This window comes from Trachypithecus francoisi, unplaced genomic scaffold (assembly GCF_009764315.1).
Source record: "Trachypithecus francoisi isolate TF-2019V2 unplaced genomic scaffold, Tfra_2.0 Lachesis_group10, whole genome shotgun sequence".
In the NCBI taxonomy this organism is placed as follows: domain Eukaryota; kingdom Metazoa; phylum Chordata; class Mammalia; order Primates; family Cercopithecidae; genus Trachypithecus; species Trachypithecus francoisi.
The window spans coordinates 108,057,130-108,078,223 of NW_022681455.1; the positions used below are offsets into that span (position 1 = coordinate 108,057,130).

Sequence of the window (21,094 nt, forward strand, 5' to 3'; positions counted from 1 at the left end):
TATATTTAATTTTTTAAATGAAAAATAATAATAATTAATTAATTAAGGTCAGGCTGAATTTCCGGCAGAGGCCTGGGCCAGAGAGAACAGGGCTGCTCCGGAGACCTAAAAGGAGAAGCTGTTTGGGGAGCAGAGGTACAAGAAAAGTCTAGATGAGTTCTTTCTATTCTATTTTAGGTTATTTGTTTGATTAGCAAATTTGGTGGGGCGGAGAGGGGCCATCTCCCAAGTGACAGGCAGGCTTGTTTGGCACTTTTTGTTTATTTACAAAGCAATTCAATTCCTCGGTGTTCAGGAGCTCCTGAGAAATGGGCCAGGCTCACCACTGAGACAGGCAGAGGGCACAGCATTAGCAAAGGCCCAGGGGAGGGACCCCACAGAGCAGCCTCTGGGAAGATCCAGGAGTCCCTAGGGCTGGGGAGGCGAGAGGGCATTGAGGCCTGAAGGAAGACTGGGCTGATCTTCAGACTTCAGTCTAGTGGGGGGCAGGGTGAGTCCTGGAGAGACAGTGCCCCATGCAGCCAAGGCAGGGTGAGGGAGGTCACACCTCAGCACATTCCCTTCTGTGTGACGTTGGAGATCATTAACCTGTGGACCCTAACAGCTGCCACCACCACCTTCAGGAATTCAGGCCCTCCCTGCCTGGCATATTGGCCAGCACTCCCACAGCCCAGCCCTGTTGGAGAAGGAGGCAACTCATTAGATGTGCTGACACTGGCCCTCTTGGCTTTCTGGGATAGCCCGCGCCAGCATCCTGGGCTCTCAAGAGCCTGGGCTGGTGGTTGCCATCCACCCAGGACAGGAGCCCATCAAGTCCCTTCTGGTTGAGGCCCCTTGGGCCCTCAAGGATCCCAACTCTGCTCACGATGGCATCTGAGGGAGCACGGGAGCCCTGGAGGAGAAGGTAAGAGTCTTGGGTCCCAGACCAGCCTGGCCACTAGCTCACTGTGGCGACCCTCAAGCATGGCCTTGCTCCCTCTGGAACTCAGTGACCTTTGAGATCTGGGACCTCTGAGTCTGGGAATTGGGCACAGAGTCAGGTGACTGCACATGGTCTTGGGGTGTGGAACCCTGAGCAGAGCAGGTGGCCCCCTTGGAAGGGGAGGCAGACAAAGGCAGAGAAGGGGGTTGCACAGGGCTTTGTAAGAGTGAAGGAGAGGTTCCAGACTCAGCCTGTGGTTCAGGAAGCTGTCTCAAAGGAAGTGGTGTCTTGGCTGAGACATCAAGGGTGAGCAGGAGTTAGGCAGGTGAAGGAAAGAGGAAAAGGCGTTCAACTGCATGGCCCAGGCCAGGCGCAGTGGCTCATGCCTGTAATCTCAGTACTTTGGGAGGCCGAGGTGGGTGGATCACCTGAGGTCAGGAGTTTGAGACCAGCCTGGCCAACATGGTGAAACCCAGCCTCTACTAAAAATGCAAAAAGAGTTAGCCGCGTAGTGATGCACACTTGTAGTCCCAGCTTCTCAGGAGGCTGAAGCATGAGAATTGCTTGAACCTGGGAGGTGGAGGTTGCAGTGAGTGGAGATTGTGCCACTGCACTCTACCTGGGCAACAGAGCAAAACTCTGTCTCAAAAAAAAAAAAAAAGAGGCTGGGTGCGGTGGCTCATGCCTGTAATCCCAGCACTTTGGGAGGCCAAGGCAGGCGGATCATGAGGTCAGGAGATCGAGACCATCCTGGCTAACATGGTGAAACCCCGTCTCTACTAAAGATACAAAAAATTAGCCAGGCATGGTGGTGCACGCTTGTAATCTCAGCTACTCAGGAGGCTGAGGCAGGAGAATTGCTTGAACCTGGGAGGCGGAGGTTACAGTGAGCTGAGATCGTGCCACTGCACTCCAGCCTAGGTGACAGAGTGAGACTCCGTATCAAAAAAAAAAAAAAAAAAATGAGGGAAGGGGGCTGAGCTCCTGGAGGAGCCCACTGAGGCGCATGAAGGGAGATAGCCAGAGAAGCAGCTAGAAATCCTTCTCTTGGATCACAGAAGCCAAAGGATGCTTCAGAAGATGCTGTGCCCAACACACTTGGAAAGGTTAAAGAAGGAGAGGACGGAGAAGTGGAGGGACAGGGAGCATTTCTCCCTCTTGAAGAGGCTTTGGCGAATGGAGAAGGGTTTTAATGGTAGCGGTGGGGTTCCCAGGATCTGTGATCAGGTCTGAGCGTCAGCAGAGCTGTCACACAGAACCGAACAGGTTGTGCACTGCACTCTACAGTGATTGTTGGTTCTTGAACCCAGGACTGGCCGCCAGGGGCACCCCCTCGAGCTGGCGGTATTTTGCCAAGTCCGTAACTGCAGTGTAGACACTTCCCATACGGTGACGCCAAAGAAAAACTCTACTTATTGGGAGCAGAGCCGGGCTCCGCTTGGGTATTCTCAGCCCCAGGTCGTCATCCGATGGGATCCGGGGATTTCCAGATGCCCAGTGGCCGGGTTCCTACCGCAACACCCTGCAAGTCTCTGTCAGAGCAGTTCACCTAGCGTTAGCAACTCACAGAAATGAACTATGCACCACACACTGCAGCCTTTGTCAGGGGGCCTGGGCTGACAGGGTCCCAAGGGGAGCAGTTCATCCCTTGAGCTGGGAGAGACGAAGACGTCCCTCCCACTTGTCCCTTAGGAGAAAGGAGTCAGGAAGGAAGGAAGGACGCCCAGCCCAGACCGCGAGACACACAGTCAGTCGCCCCACCCCTTGCTCAAACCAGCAGAGCACCGCCCAGCTCACAGCTCCCCCTGGAGGCCGAGGCTGGACTAGTGGGGACAATGACAGCAACACCAGCTAGCCTCAGACGGTGTCCCCAGGGAAGCGATTGCCAAGCCTAGAAATTTACACCTCCTCAGTGCAGAGGCCAGCCTCGAGATGCTCCAATAAGTAATGGCCATGTTACTTTTGAAAACAATGCCATGTTCATTGCAAACCATTATTTGTATGAATAAATACAAAGAATCAAATAAACCAAGTGAAAGTACAACGCCTAGAGATGATGGGCATTGTGGCCCTCAGGACCCATGGATGTAGTTCTCATCTGAGGAGATTCCTGCTATGCAGGCTCTTCTGGAACTTTCTCCACTCCACGTTTGTTGTTGTTGTTGTTGTTGTTGTTTGAGACAGAGTCTCACTCTGTCGCGAGGCTGGAGTGCAGTGGTGCGATCTCAGCTCACTGCAACCTCTGCCTCCCGGATTCAAGCTATTTTCCTGCCTCAGTCTCCCAAGTAGCTGAGACTACAGGTGCGTGACATCACACCCAGATAATTTTTTTTTTTTTTTTTTTGAGACAGAGTCTTGCTCTCTCCCCTAGGCTGGAGTGCAGTGGCGCGATTTTGGCTCACTGCAACCTCTGCCTCCCAGGTTCGAGCAATTCTCCTGCCTCAGCCTCCTGGGTAGCTGGGATTACAGGCACGCATCACCATGCCTGGCTTATTTTGCATTTTTAGTAGAGACAGGGTTTCCCCATGTTGGCCAGGCTGGTCTCGAACTCCTGACCTCAGGTGATCTGCCTGCCTCAGCCTCCCAAAGTGCTGGGATCACAGGCGTGAGCCACTGCGCCTGGCCAGTTTTTGTATTTTTAGTAGAGACAGGGTTTCACCATGTTGGCCAGGATGGTCTCAATCTCTTGACCTCATGATTTACCCTCCTCCGTCTCCCAAAGTGCTGGGATTACAGGCATGAGCCACCGCACCCAGCGTCCACCATGCTTATGATATTGAACACCTTTCCATGTTCAGATATAAAACCCTCACTCCCTACCCTGCCCTCACCCCACTCTCCTCTCAGACCTCACCTCCTGACCTCTCCTCTAGCCCACATGACTCAACCACCGTTGGCTCATTCTCACCTCCTACCCTCCCCCCACATCCCACCTTTGCTGTTCCCTCTGCCCGGGACACTCTTCCTCTGTGTTGTTCAGTGGCTGTTTCTTTCCTGTCATTCAGGTCTCAGCTCCAATGTCACTGCCTCAAAGAGGCCTTCCCTGACCAACCTGACTAAAGCAGCCCCTCAGACCCACCACGCTAAACCACATCACCTGGTTTGGCTTCTTCACAGCTCTCCCCTCTCCCTCTCTCTGAAATCATCTTGTTTATATGTTAACTCATTTATTGTCAGTCTCCTTTGGCAGAGTGCAAACTCCTTGAAAGCAGGGACCTTGCCAAACTGGTCTGTCACTGTGTCCCCAGCATCCAGAATGATGCCAGGCACACAGCACATGCTCAATCCATGCCTGACATCCATTTGTAGTGGCTATGGAGCATCTCAGGCCACTGTGCACCTCCTTTAGCCCTCCATCGCACACTGAGGGACTATGTCATTCCTCTATCCCCGATTAAACAAGCCAATACTTTGGAAGGCCGAGGCAGGCAGATCACCTGAGGTCAGGAGTTCAAGATCAGCCTGGCCAACATGGTGAAACCCCATCTCTACTAAAAATACAAAAATTAGCTGGGCATGGTGGCACGCACCTGTAATCCCAGCTACTCGGGAGGCTGAGGCACGAGAATCGCTTGAACTCGGGAGGCAGAGGTTGCAGTGAGCCGAGACTGCACCACTGCACTCCAGCCTGGTGACAGAGAGACAGAGCTAGAGTCCGTCAAAAAAAAAAAAAACCAACCCAGTAGTCAACATCTTTTGGCACAGATATTTTCCTGCGTGAACAGCTATTTATTTGGGGTAAATTTGCTGAAATTTGGTGAAAGGGAGGTTTGCACTTGCAATCCTGATACATTCTGAAAAAACTACCCTTAAACTTTTTTTTTTTTTTTGGTGAGACAGGGTCTGGCTCTGTTGCGCAGGCTGGAGTGCAGTGGCGCAATCACGGCTCACTGCAGCCTCAACCTCCCGGACTCAAGCAATTCTCCCACCTCAGTCTCTTGAGCTGGGATTACAGGCATGTGCCACCATGATATGCTCATTTTTGTGTTTTTAGTAGAGACTGGGTTTTACTATGTTGACCAGGCTGGTCTCTAACTCCTGGCTGAAGCCATCCTCCCACCTGACCTCCCGAAGTGCTGAGATTACGGGTGTGAGCCACTACCACACCCAGCCTACCCTTAAACATTTAAACCAATTCCTACTCTCTTGAGTGTCCACTCACACATCATGTTCATCACTGCCCATCTCAGAGGCAAAAAAAAAAAAAAAAAATAGTGTCTCCTGTTGTTTGTGTTTGCATTGTGTTGATTATTAACGAGATGCAGCACTTCTTCAAATTGCAATGTTACGATTAAATGGATGGGTGCACTTAAAGCATCAGAAAGAAGTGGCTCTAGCAGGATCCTGATAAGAGCGGTAAAGCCAGGACTTGAATATGGGGCAGCATCTCTGGCTCTTGTCTTTTGACACACACAAAGGAAAGTAGAGTCCAGGCTGGAGCTGGAGGGGTGTGGAGGCTGGCGGTGGGTCAAGTATACCCGCAAGCCTCATACCTACCTCCTCCAAGCCTGCCTTTGCCCCACCATGCACTGAAGTGCTCCAGCAGGCCATGGTGCTTTGGGCCTTCCCTCACTTGATCTCTTGGTGACCCAGTCGACCACTGTTCCCCTCAGAAGATGTCTCCAGCTCAGACCCCTCTCTCCTCTCCCTGCCTGTCCAGCTGCCTTCTGGACACTTCCTCCTCGGTGGTCCCTAGATCCCTCAGATGCCACCTGCCCAAACTGACCATATCACCTTCCCCTTAACCAGATCCTCCAGGCCTCAGGCCGGGCGCGGTGGCTCAAGCCTGTAATCCCAGCACTTTGGGAGGCCGAGACGGGCAGATCACGAGGTCAGGAGATCGAGACCATCTTGACTAACACAGTGAAACCCTGTCTCTACTAAAAAAAATACAAAAACTAGCCGGGCGTGGTGGCCGGCGCCTGTAGTCCCAGCTACTCGGGAGGCTGAGGCAGGAGAATGGCGTAAACCCAGAAGGCGGAGCTTGCAGTGAGCTGAGATCCGGCCACTGCACTCCAGCCTGGGCGACAGAGCAAGACTCTGTCTCAAAAAAAAAAAAAAAAAAAGCAGATCCTCCAGGCCTCCCTACCTCATTAAAAAATACCACTGTCCCACTATCCACCCATCACCCAGGCCCAAAGTTGCTGCCTCATCTGGGATGTCTCCCTCTCTCTAGACTCCACATCCCTTCAGTCGCCAAGCTCTGCATTCTGCCTCCTGAACATCTCTTAAATGTCTCCTTCTCTCCATCCCCACTGCCCTCACTCTGGCCCAGGCTAGCATCCACTGGGCTGGAAATGGCACCAGCCTCCTTGAGGCCTCCTGCCTCCCCTCATACACATACACAGTGCCTGAGTGACTTTTGCAAAGCGCAGCTATGACCACAAAATCCCCCAGCCTAAAGCCCAGGCTCCCTATCACCCCAAGGGTAAAATCCTTGTTCCCCAGCCTGCCCCAAGGCCCCGCACGCAATTCTCCAGCTTTTGCTCTGGTCCAGCAAAAGAGGCTGCTCCTTCCTCCTGTGGCTTAAACTCTGTTACTCCCCCAGCCTCAGCTGCTACTCCCAGGACCTACCCATTGTCTGCCTAGGGAGCCCCAACAACTAGTCACACTAAGGGCCCCTTCTCTGCAAAGCCCTTCCTAACCAGCACACATGTGCACGCAGACATAGTCCCACACACTCACATACACACACTCTGTCAGCATCTGGGGACTCGGGAGGTGCAGAGACTTGGACATACCTGTTCTTTTTGACTGTGAACCCTGTGGGAAGGGACTAGGGAGATCTCACCTCTGGTCCCCTCAGGGTGGCCCAGGCACAACCGACATTCCACAAATGCTTGCTGTATATCTGGCAAATGAATGAATGATGTGGCCCCAGGCACAGTCCAGGGCAAGCTTCTATTCTATCTGTTCACAGAAAGCTGGGATGGGGGGGCATTACATAGCAGAGAGTTGTCATCCATGGGGGCTGGAGGGTGGGGGAAGCCGCGGTTTTTCTGGGGTTTTGGACTTGAACTGCATTCCTTCCAAAAATGGAACTAGCAGCGCCATGTGTGAGGACTGGGGGTTCACTGCGGCTCTCACCACCCTCTGCTGTCTGTCCCAGGGATTTTTCTCAGGCCTGAGTCCACCCCTCTGAGAATGTGATCTCCCAGTGGTTAGAAGTGCTGATAATTCCTTTCTACACACACCACAGCTCCCAGCTGAGTCCCAGGCAGAGGATGGGGCTCAGAAAATGATGCCTGATTCAAACAGAGCCGAACTGATCGCAACCCAGGGAGCCAAGTTGAAGCTCAGAGTCTGCCCTTTCCAACGATGTGACAGTTTCTGTGGGAAGTTCTTGCCTTCCCTGAGCTTCAGGTGTCTCCTCTGTGAAGTGGGTTTCAAGTTGTGTCCTCCCCTGTGCTTAGCTCACCAAATGTTTAGGGAGAGGCCTTGAAGGCCACCAGCACCCTGTGACCCTTGGAGGGATGCTGCCCTTCCCTCAAGGCCCCTTGGATGTGGGGGAAGAGCCAGGTGAATTCCCAGGTGTTCCATTTAATCACTGCAGCCCCATCTGTGCCTGGCCTGGTGGTCACAGGCCTAGCCATGGACAAGGACAATAGGCAATGATGGGTGCTCAAAGGACATAGGTTCCCTGGAGGAGGGGACATCTGAGTTGTTTTCCAAGTGGATGAGGGGGAGAAGCATCCCAGGCAGAAGGCAAGCTGGGAAAAAAGACAGAGGCCAGAGGGTAGAGGCTGCATCCAGGGAGCTGCAGGCTGGGAGTGTAGTGGAAGCCAGATCACAGGGGCTCCAGAATAAGTGCAATATAAGGAGTTGAGATCATCTGAGGCCAGATCTCCTGGGCCTCAGAGGCCCCACCACAGAGTATGGACTATCCACTGGAGTGGGTGGGCATGGTATTGGGAGAATTAATTCAAAAGATGTTAAGGAGAAGGAAGCAAGAGGGCTGGGCCACTGAAGGAAGGTGAGGGCAGGAGAGGGGGATGCCAAGGGCTCACGCATTTACATGTTCAGTTATTTGCTCATTCGATAAATATTTCTTGAACTCCCACCATGAGCCAGGGACCGTAATGATAAGGACTTCTGTGGTTCCTACCCCTACACTACTTAGAGACAACACAGTCAGGCAGGCTCAGGCCCATGAGCACACACGGCGTGCACACTGCTGCCTGGCCATGGTGAGCAGTATGAAGGGAGTCAATAGGAGGCTGGAACAGAGGGTGTCTGCAAAGAAGGTACTCAGAGGATGCCTGGCTGAGAGGTGACTTTAGGGGTGGGCAGGGGCCAATTGGTGCCAGCTTTGAGAATTCCAAAGAACCCCAGTCTCTGGCTCAGATGGATGCCTGTGTAGACTGGCACTTTGCAGGTATGGGGACAATCATGAGGACTGGTGAGTCAACCAGAGAGCAGCCAGGGGTTCTGGAACAGGAGAGGGCTCTGGGCACAGAGGGAAGCTTGGGACGGTCAGCAATGAATGGATGGGAGCCTGAGACTGGATGATATTTTAGGATAGAGGGAATAAAGAGAAGAACTCAGCCCCTGGAAATCATGCCCAGGTTTAAGGACTTCAGAGAAAGGGCACTGACCGGCACAGTGGTTCATGCCTGTAATCCCAGCACTTTGAGAGGCTGAGGCGGATGGATCACTTGAGGCCAGGAGTTGGTCAGCCTGGCCAACATGGTAAAACCCCATCTGTACCAAAAATATAAAAATTAGCCGGGCCATCTCTACCAAAAACATAAAAATTAGAAGGCGGAGGTTGCAGTGAGTCGACTAAGATCGCATCACTGCACTCTAGCCTGGACAACAGAGGGAGACTCTGTCCCCACTCCCCCCCAAAAAAAACAAAAAAAGAAAGAAAGAAAAGGGCACTACAAAAGAAGCCCAAGAGGAGGGGCTGGAGAATGAACTGCGAGGCAGAGGTGGCTCAAGCCTGTAATCCCAGCACTTTGGGAGGCTGAGGTGGGAGGATCGCTTGAGCCCAGTTAGAGATCAGTCTGAGCAACATGAAGAAACTCCATCTCTAAAAAACTGACCAAACAGGCCGGGCGCGGTGGCTCATGCCTGTAATCCCAGCACTTTGGGAGGCCGAGGCGCGTGGATCACTAGGTCAGGAGATCGAGACCATCCTGGCTAACATGGTGAAACCCCGTCTCTACTAAAAATACAAAAAAAATTAGCTGGGCGTGGTGCGGGTGCCTGTAGTCCCAGCTACTCAGGAGGTTGAGGCAGGAGAATGGCATGAACCTGGGAGGTGGAGCTTGCAGTGAGCCACTGCACTCCAGCCTGGGCGACAGCGAGACTCCATCCCAGAAAAAAAAAAAAAAAAAAAACCACCAAACAAAACCAACCAAACAAACAAAACACACAAAGAAACAGCCCTCAGGGCACTGGTGGCGGTGGGGTACAGATATTTAGGAACCTCTTACTGTCCCTGAAACCATTCCTGGGTAGGTCTGACATACATGAGGGGCTGTGGGAGTACAAGGCCTGGAGAAGCCTCAGGGGTGTCCAGGTTGGAAGGGGCCAGGGGTGTCTGATTGATGGGAGGGGTGGAGGAGTGGAACTGGCCCTTTGACCCCAACATGGGGTCGACTCTCATGGGGTCCCTTTACCCACTGTGTGGAGGGCCAGCATTCCAGCCCCAGCTTTGGAAAGGACTGGGTAGGCCAACACATGGCCCTGTACCTGGACCCTGCCAGCGTCCCCACCCCAAGACTGCCCGGAAACCAGTACCCAATAAGTGGGGAATGCATGACCCGGCTATGAGCCTGGACTTACCAGCCAGACAGTGGCAGAAAGGGCGGCCTGCCTCTACAGCGGAGAAGCTGAGGCTGGCTGAAATGGCAGGGCTGAAGGGCAGCATCTGGACCCAGAAGGTGTCAGGAGGCTTCTGGACTCCCCAAGGCCTTCACTGAAACAGTCCTGGATCTTTTCCACCAACCAACCTAAGCCAGCAGTAGCAGCTCCAGGACCTGTTTCAGGTGGCCACAGACAGGGGGCCCGCAAGGTCTCCAGAGCCCGAGGGATCTAGGGAGGGGACAAGCAGGCAGGGCTCCCTGGCGCTCCCCGTTTTAGGGTCTGCGTGAGGTTCCCAGAAAGCCGCCGTCACGTCCCCAGGGTCTGCCTTCCCTGCAAGCCGGTGGGCTGCATGGGCCACCGGCCTGCCCCGTTACCCGAGAGGGCGGAGCGAGCTCTGGGCGTCTCCAGGGGTGCGGGAGCCGCGGGAGTGCAGGGGGGTGGGGCCCGGCGGGCCAGGGGAGGGGCGGCGGGACGGCGGGGCGGCGGGCGGAGGGAGGGGCCGGCGCCGGCGGCGGCGACAGCGGCAGCTGCGGCGCGACCAGGCCGGGCACCTCCGAGCGCAAGGACGGCGCGAGGCCCGCGCAGCCCAGCGCAGCCATGTGAGTGTCCGCGCCGTTCCCGGGGCTGCAAGCCGGGCGGGGGGCAGGCGCGGAGGTTCTGGTGCCTCCTCTGCTGGCGCCGCCCGGTGGGTCCGGGATCTGCGGCTCTGTCCCGCCTCACCCCATCCATCCGACCCCGACCGTGCCGTGTCTTTCCTGCCTGCCCCGGGCGCGGAGAACTTCTCCCACAAAAGCCGCCGCCTCTGGGCCTGCAGCGCCTGGCGCTGCCGCCCTCCTCCCACGGCAAGGCCCTGGCAGCCGGTGCCCCAGGGCGCTGGGGTGGGCCAGGCCGGAGGGCGGGCTAAAGGCTCCAGCTTGGGCCCTGGCACGCGCGCTCCCCGGGAGCCTTTGCTACCTTCGCAGCAGGGGAGGCTGGGCTGGAAATGGGGAGGGGGCGACGAAGGGTGCGGGCAGGCCTACGAGCTGAGCTAATCCTCCTAGCTCTAGGGGCCGGCCTAAGCGGCTTTGTGGCCGGCCGCGAGGTGACCGAGCCTGGGCTGGAGCCGGGCTCTCCGCCCAAACCTGGCGTAGCCGAAGCCGGAGAGGATTGTCCTGGTGGGGGAATAGAGCTTTTCCCTGGAAATGGAGGCTGGCGCGAGGTCCCTGCAACAGCCGGGCCTGGGCACTCTGCAGAACTGGTTTGGGCAAGGGGCTGCTCACCAGGGCTAGAGGTCGGATTCAATCCAGCTTCAGCACCCTTTGTCCTCCTCTCCAGGGTGAGGCCTGAGTTCCACCTCCCCTACCGACCCTCTCCAGCCAGTTCTAATGCGTGTCCAGGCTGGCCACACCAGCACCTACTATGCGCAGCCTCATGTAACAATCCTTGTGCCCTGGCTGCCATCTGCGGGGCCGCGCCCTGGGCCTGCCGCATTCGGCCAAGGCACAGCTTCTGAGGAGGGTTATGACCATCTGGCAGATGCAGAAACAGGCCCAGAGAGGTTAGTAGTATTCTCAAGGTCACACAGCTGGTTTGGGAGAAGCAGGGATTAGATCTGAGTCCTTGCCCCTGAGACACCCACCTCCGTGGTATTAGAAGGAGGGGAGGGATGTTAATTGGGGACTGAAGTACAAAATACTCCAGCGGGACAAGGAGGACTGGCATAGCTCCTTATTCCACCCCCCTCCCCGGCTTGGGTCCTGTGACTGCGGTGGGAGAGAGGAGCAAGGTGAGCAGTCCCAGGGATCTGGGTTTGGTTGTGGGTGAGGGGAGGACTCAGGACTCCGGGCTGGGTTCTGCTGGGGAGAAGCGGGCGGGGAGGGCGCGAGTGAGTCACGGCGGCCCCTCTGCCACCGCTGCTCGCACTCAGCCCTGACCAGGCCCGGCCCGGGGGAGGCCGCCCGGCTCCCAGCGCACGGCCAGGGAATGTAACCAGCTGACCAGGGAGGGGGCCGGCAGGAAGTGAGGCCACCCAACAGCCTCCGCCCGGTTCCGGGGTGGGGGGTCCGGGGCTGCGCCGCTCCCTCTCCCTCCTATACGATTGGGCAGCTGTGAGATGACGTCAGCCGCCAGGTTTGGGGCAGTTGCCATGGAGACAGGGGCAGGCTCAGAGGGGACCCCCTTCTCCCTTGCAGCCCCCCTTGCCCAGGTTATTTTTAGCCTCTGTTTACCTCAGTCGGGGTGGCCCCAGGGCGGAGCAGGGCTAGACCTGGGGACTCCCAGAGAGGCGGCTGGCCTGGCACAGTGCTGAGCTGGGCAGCCCAGGTGGTGGGATATTCCACTGCACCCGGGTGTGCCAGGCTTGGTGTGTAGGAAGTATAGTGGGGCTGCAGGATCTGGGGCCATGTGCACAGGTCAGGGCTCCACTCACAGCCATCCTGACCTGGCTGTGCTGCAAGCCCCTTTGGAACCTTGGATCTGGGTTATTTCCCATCTTGGGAACAGACTATAGGGCTGACATGAGCCCAGAGAGTCCCCTGGCTCTTATCAGCCAGTCCCCCACCAGTTGAGGTGGCCCTTCTGCCTTAGCTCAAGGGGTTCAGCTCTTTCCCTACCCAGCAAGGGCAGTCCTGCCCACCCATCTCCTGAAGCGGTCACTCAGATGGACATTCTGAGGGTCATTTGTACCAACAGTTAGACATCCTGGTTCCTATGGGACTCGGGGGATGGTGGTAGCAGAGGGCCAACCAGAGAGAGAAAACTGATGGAACAGTCAGCCTTTTCCAAGTCCAGAATCCCAGGGGACCCCCACCGTGCACCATCCCAGGGAGCAGAGCCCCACCTGCTGATGGTATATGATACCATCAGTCAGTGGGAAGGGAGAGGGAGGATTGTATGTGGGGTAGGGGAATTGGGGTGGACACAGACTTGAAATCCTCCCCACCAGCAAACAGCTCAGGACCTGCTGTTCCTGTGTCTAGGCAGCCCAGTTTCCCCCACTGCTCCCCCTCCTTCATCTGCCAGGTGCTACAGGGCCCCCAGAGTGCTATAGTGAGCCAAGCAGATATGCCCCAGGCCTCACAAGATTCAGTCTGGTGGGAAGACAGGCCCTAAAGGAGAACTGACAACTGGGTTATGTGGTCTTGGGGTTCAGAGGGAGGAAGCCAAAAAGGGGGAACCAACCCAGGGCCTGCTTACTGGAGGAAGAAGTCATAGGGTAGACTTGAGGAAGGAGAGGGACTTGGGGCTGAGTAGTGGGAAGAAGGAATAGGAGTGATGGGGGCTGCTGGTCACAGTCTGAAGAACCTTGCAGGTACTGAGAGAGGGTCTCAGTTGCTGGAACAGAAAAAGCAGGGGACTGGGAGGGGAGGAGTGATTGAAAGAATGTGAGGGACAGGACAGATCCTGAAGGGCCTCGTGGGTCTTGTTAGAGAGTCCAGTCTTTCTCCCTGGGACAAGAGTGGCTGTGGCTATTTCACATCAGTCTGAACAGAGTGATATTAAAGATTTAGAGTCCTGGGGTCAGACAGCCTGGGTTTGAATCTCGGTCTTGCCACTTACCAGCTGTGTGACTGTTAAAAATAACAGCAGTTAGTATTTGTTGTGTGTTCACAGTGAGATGTTAGCTAAGCATGGTGGTACATGCCTGTGGTTCCAGCTACTTGGGAGGCTAAGGCAGTAAGATCGCTTGAGCCTAGGAGTTTAAGGCTGCAGTGAGCTATGAACGCACCACTGCACTGAGACCTGGGTGACAGAGTGAGACCTTGTCTAAAAAAACAAAAAGAAACAGGCCTGGTGCAGTGGCTCAAGCCTGTAATCCCAGCACTTTGAGAGGCCGAGACGGGCAGATCACGAGGTCAGGAGATCGAGACCATCCTGGCTAACACGGTGAAACCCCGTCTCTACTAAAAAATACAAAAAAACTAGCCGGGCATGGTGGTGGGTGCCTTGCCGTGAGCTGAGATCTGGCCACTGCACTCCAGCCTGGGTGACAGAGCAAGACTCCGTCTCAAAAAAAAAAAAAAAGTTAGGTAGTGAGTCTACCTCAACATCCCTACCCCATATACAATTCTCCCTTCCCCAAACACTTCCTATAGAGGGACATCCTCATGAGAGGAGATCTCATTTCATCCTCCCAGCAGCCTTGTTGTTATTATTATTATTGTTCTCTTTACAGATGGGTGTCTGAAGCCCAAAAGGCTGAATAAGTGTCTTGCCCAAGGTCACACAGTTAACCTCAGGTTTCTCAAGTGTGAAGTGGGGCTAATAGGACTTACCCCCATAAGGCTGTTGCCAGGATTAAATGAGATGATGTTTGCTAAGCTCAATGCCTGGCATATAGAATGCTCTCAATAAAGGACAGTTTTTGGCACTGCCAAGTGGCTAGAATTTTAAGGTCAGTGTTGTTACTGAATAACGAATGGATGATTGCAGGTTAGAGTGGAGACAGGGAGCCCCTCTGGAAGGTTCTAACTCATCAGAAGCCCAGCTGTAGGACTTGAGGGGAGAGTTGGTGATGGCTTGGACCTGAATTCTGGCTATACGGGTAGAGGTGAGGTGGCAGATTGCAGAGAGATTTAAGAGCCAGACCTGGCAGGAGGGGATGACTGAGTGGCCATGGAGCCTGAGACATCCAGGATGACTCCTAGTTTCTGTCTTGAACAACGGGGTACATAGATGGTGAGGTGTCATGGAGAAGTTGAGACTGAGGAGAGTCAGGTGGAAAGTGGTGAATTTGGTTTGGGAACCTCAAACCCAGCATGCACTGTGACAGTGCACTCAGCATCTGGGGAGGCAGCAAGTGGGCAGTTGGATACAGAGGCCTGGTGCTCAGAAGAGTGGCTTGGGTGAAGGAGAGATAAGGAAGCTGGCAACATTTAGATGGCATTGAGCTGCAGGAGCTGTGCACAGCCCAAGGGCGGGGAGGATAAGGCCCTTTCAGGGATGGGGGGAGAGAAGGGCCCTCTGTGGGAAAGTAAGATATGCAGCCAGAGAGGTAGATAGAAAACCAGCGTATTGCCTGTTGAAATTCAGGGGAAGGAAGGGCTTAAAGAAGAGGAGAGGAGCCACGAAGTCCAAAGTTTTGCTGAGATCAAGCAGGATAAGGATGAAACATGGGCACTGGGTTCAGCAACAGGGAGGTCACTGGTGACCTTGTCCAGACTAGTCAGGGGAATGGTGGGTACAAAAACTGGACCAGGGTGGGAAGAGGAGCAGGCGGGTATAGTGAGAAAATGCAGGTAGACATCTCTTCAAGACACTTGGCTTTGAAAGGAGAGGAGAGAGATGGAATAAGGAATTCGGTAGCTGGAGAAAGACAGAAGGTCCACAGGGCAGTCTTTTTTTTTTTTTTTTGAGACAGAGTTTTGCTCTTGTCGTCCAGGCTGGAGTGCAATGGTGCCATCTTGGCTCACTGCAACCTCCACCTCCCAGGTTCAAGCGATTCTCCTGCCTCAGCCTTCTGAGTAATTGGGATTATAGTCATGAACCACCATGCCGGTTAATTTTGTATTTTTTTTTTTTTTTTTTTTTAGTAGAGATGGGGTTTCACCAAGTTGGTCAGGCTGGTCTCGAACTCCTTACTTCAGGTGATCCACCTGCGTCAGCCTCCCAAAGTACTAGGATTATAGGCATGAGTCGCTGCACTGGTCTGAGTCATTTCTTTTTTGTAATTTTTTTTTTTTTTTTGAAGAAAGAATCTTGCTCTGTCACCCAGGTTGTAGTGCAGTGTGATCTCGGCTCACTGAAGCCTCTGCCTCCTGGGTTCAGCAATTCTCATGCCTCAGCCTCCCAAGTAGCTGGGACTACAGACCGTGCCACCACGCCTGGCTAATTTTTGTATTTTTAATAGAGTCAGGGTTTCACCATGTTGGCCAGGCTGGTCTCAAACTCCTAGCCTCGAGTGATCCACCTGCCTCAGCCTCCCAAAGTGCTGGGATTACAGGCGTGAGCCACCGCACTGGCCCAACATTTTGTAATTATAACCAATTTTACATTGAAATATAATAGGCACACAAAGGCCGGGCGCGGTGGCTCAAGCCTGTAATCTCAGCACTTTGGGAGGCCGAGACAGGCGGATCACGAGGTCAGGAGATCGAGACCATCCTGACTAACACGGTGAAACCACGTCTCTACTAAAAATACAAAAACTAGCCGGGCGAAGTGGCGGGCGCCTGTAGTCCCAGCTACTCGGTAGGCTGAGGCAGGAGAATGGAGTAAACCCGGGAGGCGGAGCTTGCAGTGAGCTGAGATCCGGCCACTGCACTCCAGCCCCAGCGACAGAGTGAGACTCTGCTTCAAAAAAAAAAAAAAAAAAAAAGGCACACAAAAAGTGTGTATGTCCTAAGTGTACAACTCTGTACATTTTCCTAAGAGAACACACTCATATAGGATCAGGAAATTTAACCCAGAGCAGGAAATAGGACATTACCAGCATCCTGGAAGACTCCTTGTGGCCTCTTCAGTCACAACACCTGGAGGGAGACTACCAGGCTAACTTCTATCACCATAGATTAGTTTTGCTTGCTTTTGAACTTCATTATCAAGGGGATCATACATTGGTCCTCTCTTGGGTTTGCTCTCAGATTCACCCATATTGTTGCATATGTCACTGTATATTTTTCATTCTTTTTGCTGTGTGGTAATTCCATTATCCATTGACAGGTATCTGGACAGTTTCCAGGGTTTTCTTTTTTTTCTTTTTTGAGACAGACTCCCACTCTGTCACCCAGCCTGGAGTGCAGTGGCACATCAGCTCTATGCAGCCTCTGCATCCCAGGTTCAAGCGATTCTCCTGCCTCAGCCTCCCAGGTAGCTGGCACTATAGGTGCGCACCACCACGCCCAGCTAATTTTTGTATTTTTAGCAGAGGTGGGGTTTCACCATGTTGGCCAAGCTGGTCTCGAACTCCTGACCTCAAGTGATCCACCCGCCTCTGCCTCCCGAAGTGTTGGGATTACAGGCATGAGCCACTGCACCCAGCCCGTTTTTATTTTTCATGTGGGAGTGACTTGAGCTTGTCTAAGACTTGTGGAGAAAGTCTGAAACACCCCAAAAGGAGAAAGAAGACTAGAGTCACATTTGAGGATTTGCCAGGTGGGTGGTGAGGGCCTGGCCAAGGTTGAGGATTGCTCTATGATTCCAGCCAGGCTGCTGTGCCAAGACCTCTGGCAACTCCTGCCAACCTGTGTGCAGGTGTAGAGAAGACCAGGAGTTGGGTTCCCCAGGGCTGGTTTCTACTAGCTGGGAGAAAGGCAGGCAGTGCTGAGGATACTTGCAGCAGGCGAGTGATGGGATGGTGGCTTTGAATCCAGGCTGGGGAGGAGGCTGTGCAGGGAAGGTAGGGAAGAGAAGGTAGGAGGGAGCTGGCAGAAAAAAAGAAAGCAGAGGCGGACTGTGTGAGCTCTGCACAGGGTGGTGTCTGTGAAATTCTGGGCTGTATCTCCAGTAACTGGCACATACTTGGCACAGGGTTGCCATTCAGTGAACAGGTGAATAAATGAGCGAGAGCTCGAGGGGCCAGAGGTCTCAGGTAAAAGGCAGCTGAGGTGGGGGTGATGGAAAGCCTGAGGGTTGTATCAGTGTGGTTGTGGTTTAGGAAAGGGGCATTCCAAAGGCGGGTGATAAGGCTGGGGATGGCTGAAGGGAGCAGAGGCCAGTTTTAGGCAGGCAATCCATGGGATGCACAGGTCACCAGTGTAGGGTGCAGGGTACCCAGGCTTCGGCTTCAAGGAGGAGGGGAGAATAACATGTCTCAAACTGAGGTCCCTGGACCTCTTGCATCTGAATCTGTCAGGGGGAGGGGGAACTTGTGGAAATGCAGACCCCTGGGCCCAACCCAGACTCTTGGGGAGAAAGTAAGCACAATATGGGAGAATTGAGCCTCAAGGAGCAAGAGTGTTTATGGGATGGGGGAGCATCCAGCCCCTCCAAGGTCAGGGGAGGGATGGGCATGGTGGCATCTATCCAGGCTAGAGGTGGACATGGGATATTCAAAGAAGAGATAGGCTGGGCGCGGTGGCTCATGCCTGTAATCCCAGCACTTTGGGAGAATGAGGCAGGCTGATCACTTGAGGTCAGGAGTTCGAGACCAGCCTGGCCAGCATGGTGAAACCCTGTCTCTACTAAAAATACAAACATTAGCCGGGCATAGTGGTGGGTGCTTGTAATACCAGCTACTTGGGAGCCTGAGGCAGGAGAATCGCTTAAATCTGAGAGGCGGAGGTTGCAGTGAGCCGAGATCGTGCCACTGCACTACAGTCTGGGTGATAGCACAAGACTCTGTCTCCAAAAAAAAACAAAAACAAAAACAAAGAGACACTGGGGATGGGGATCAGGATGGGAACACAGAACCTGAGAGGCCCATGTGAGCTGGGGGCAGTAAGGATGGGACATTAGCCTAGGATGCAGCTTGACTAGGGAGGAGGCCCTGGCTGGCAGCCGGACCTGATCCTTTCCCCTGGGTCCTGGGAGGAGGGGAGTGCTCAGACTGAGCACTCACTCTGTGGGAGTAGAGGTGTGGTGGTGCATGGGGCTGTGGGACTCTGCATCCAGTTCCTTCTCTGCATCCTTCTTGGCGCAGCAGCACACACTATGGGGTGGATCTAGTCCCACACTTTCAGCCTCTCTTCTCAGCCTCCCAGTCCCCTGGTGATCAGTGCCCTAACTCTCCGCCCTCCATTGGCACAGCCCCTCCAATCAGCACCCTTGGCCCATCCTTCCACTCTTCAGCCCCCTACTATCCATCTTCGCACACTTAGAACCCCAGCTCTCAGCTCTCTGTGTTCAGCCTTAGCACTGCTCAACAGCAACTCTTTTTTGGGGGGGATGGAGTATCACTCTGTCACCCAGGCTGGAGTGCAGTTGTGCCACCTCCCGGGTTCAAGCGATTCTCCTGCCTCAGCCTCCTGAGTAGCTGGGATTCCAGGTGTGCGCCTTCATGCCTGGCTAATTTTTGTATTTTTAGTAGAGATGGGGGTTTGTCATGTTGGCCAGGCTGGTCTCGAACTCCTGACCTCGTGATCCGCCCGCCTCGGCCTCCCAAAGTGCTGGGATTACAGGCGTGAACCACTGCGCCCGGCCTCAACAGCGACTCTTTAAGGCCCCTATTCTAATGTCCGATACTTCCTCCAATTAGTGCCTTCATTCTATCCCTCCATATTCATCCCCATGCTCAAATCTCTTTACGCACATTACTGACCCCAGCCGAGAAGACCCCCCCCACACCCCCGTCGGTCCACTCCCCGAGGGGAACCCCAGTCACCGGTTCCGCCCCATCCAGGCGGGCTGAGTCAGGCGGCAGGAACTGGGCGGGGGGCGGCGCCGGGAGGAGCCGAAGCCGAGCCAGAGCCGCTGGGAGCGAGCCGGGAGCCCAGCCGGGCGGCTCCAAGTGGTCAGGGCTGCAGGGTCCGCGGTGGGCAAGCGCGGGTCGGGGGCCGTCCCGGACCCACCATGAACACCAAGAAGAGAGGTAGGACCCGGCTCGGGGCTGCGAAAGCTCAGGGACTGGCCCCAGGGGGCGCAGGCCGGGTTCGGGGGCCAGGAGTGCGTGTTTCGCTGAAGCGGGGTGGGGGTCTGCCGAGGAGCTCTCCCCGCCGAGGCCGGGGTGGAGGCGCACGTCCGTGACTCAGTTTCCAGGTGGGAGCCGCATGAAAGAGGAGGGGGCGGGGCCCTTCTCGGCGTCGCGTTCGGCTCTGGGAATCCCCCGGCCGGGAGGGCGCCCGGACGCCGGGGCCGGTGGGGGCTGGGGGGAGCAGGTCACGCTGGCGGGCGGGGGTCAGGCAACAAACCCGCACCGGATGGGCCTGTCGGGCAGCTCCGCAGGGCTCCGAGCGTGCGCCCTGCCCCGCCCCGTGACCTCCTCTGCCTCCCGGGGTGGGGGCGCCCTAGCTCAGGGTGGCCTGGAGGGGGGCGTCTGGGGCAGGGCTGGGGAGGCCGCCCCGCCCCCGGGTAAACAGGCGCTTCCGCACATTCTTCCCGCGCGCCGCCTCTTTCCTGCCCCTTCCCAGCCAGAGGAGGGTCCGCGCGCGACCCCCCTTCCTGCCCCGCGGCGGGCGGAGCCCGCACCTCGGCAGGAAGTGGGGGCCGAGCCGAGGCCACGCTGAGTCCAAGACCGAGTCGCCTGCGGCTGGCCTGTCATTAGCGCCCAGGTCGGCGCTAGGAGGACCCGGCCGGAGCCCGCTGGGGCAGCTGTGCCTAGCGACAGGAAAGACCTGCGCCAGCCCTGGATTCCAGCTGTGGGGAGAGGGCTTCGGGGATCCGACTGGTACTGGACACCCCCCGCCCGATCCCCCGCAGGGAGCCCCGCGCGGACTCACTCTATGATGTCCCTGTCGGTGCGGCCGCAGCGCCGCCTGCTCAGCGCCCGGGTCAGTAGGAGCCAGTCCTTCGCAGGCGTCCTCGGCAGCCACGAGCGGGGGCCCAGGTACGCGGCCTCGTAGGGTTGGTGGGGTCAAAGGGCGTCAGATGGGGCTGGGACTGGGCGCTAGTGAGTATCTGGGGGTGCGTAGTGAGGGTCTGGGGGACTCCTGCTCTCCTCTTTCTGAGGACAGCCTCTCCCTCAGGAGCTTCCCGGTCTTCAGCCCGCCGGGGCCCCCACGGAAGCCCCCCGCGCTCTCCCGAGTGTCCAGGATGTTTTCTGTGGCTCACCCAACCGCCAAGGTGCCGCAACCCGAGCGGCTGGACCTGGTGTATGCGGCGCTGAAGCGGGGCCTGACGTGAGCAGCTCCTCTCTTCCCAGCCCTGTCCCGGGATCCCTCCCCAAGCCCTCTCCCTGCTGTCTGCACCCTGGGCAGCATGAGGCTGGAGAGCCGAGTTCATTCTTGTGGTCGCCTCTTTCCTCAGGGCCTACTTGGAAGTGCACCAGCAGGAGCAGGAGAAACTCCAGGGGCAGATAAGGGAGTCCAAGAGGAATTCCCGCTTGGTGAGTGGCGGGAGGTAGGGATGCCCTTTGCCTCTTTGGTGTGGAGGGCTGGGCAAGGCCAGCCCTGGGTGATATCTGGGTTATTTTCTGAAGTGATCTGGTTCAGGTGTGAGTAGAAAAGGGGATATCAGGAAAGGCTGAGGGCTTTTCTATCCCCAAACTTTGCTGTGCATACTTTCTGCTTGGGGCTCAGTACCTGCTCCAGGAGCTTCCAGTGGGGTAGGTGGGACCCCTACAGACATGGACAGCAGGAGATTCTGCTGCCATTGGTATTGAGCAGTGGTACTGCTGCATGGTGCTTCTTGGGAAGACGGGCTTCCCAGAGGAGGGAACACTGCTGCCGGGTCTTGGTGGGAGTTCCCCTGCAGAGGGAACCTTGCCCAAGGAAGCACAGAGCTCTCCCCAGGGGGCTGCAGGAAAAGGAATCCCAGGGAAGAGGTGGGGGGAGAGGTCCTGGAGGGGGT

The 21,094-nt window shown here is 55.7% G+C and overlaps 1 protein-coding gene and 1 long non-coding RNA gene across 7 annotated transcripts in view; one reads left to right on the forward strand and one right to left on the reverse strand.

Annotated features, from left to right (window-relative positions):
• On the reverse strand, positions 1-10,154 carry LOC117088447. The gene is made up of 2 exons (XR_004439234.1): positions 9,713-10,154; positions 1-676 (listed from the first exon to the last, which is right to left on the reverse strand). It is a non-coding gene; the product is annotated as an uncharacterized LOC117088447 (long non-coding RNA).
• RIPOR1 (RHO family interacting cell polarization regulator 1) overlaps positions 714-21,094 on the forward strand; it is a 27,645-nt gene continuing 7,264 nt past the window's right edge. For 2 of the 6 annotated variants that reach the window (XM_033219699.1, XM_033219696.1), the window contains exons 1-4: positions 19,041-19,178; positions 20,006-20,132; positions 20,272-20,424; positions 20,552-20,630. In XM_033219699.1, coding sequence (XP_033075590.1) covers positions 19,160-19,178; positions 20,006-20,132; positions 20,272-20,424; positions 20,552-20,630 — 378 coding nt within the window. In that variant the 5' untranslated portion in view covers positions 19,041-19,159. Of the gene's footprint in view, positions 905-10,196; positions 10,333-19,040; positions 19,179-20,005; positions 20,133-20,271; positions 20,425-20,551; positions 20,631-21,094 lie in introns of those variants that run through there. The other 4 variants (XM_033219698.1, XM_033219697.1, XM_033219694.1 and 1 more) reach the window with 4 other exon arrangements.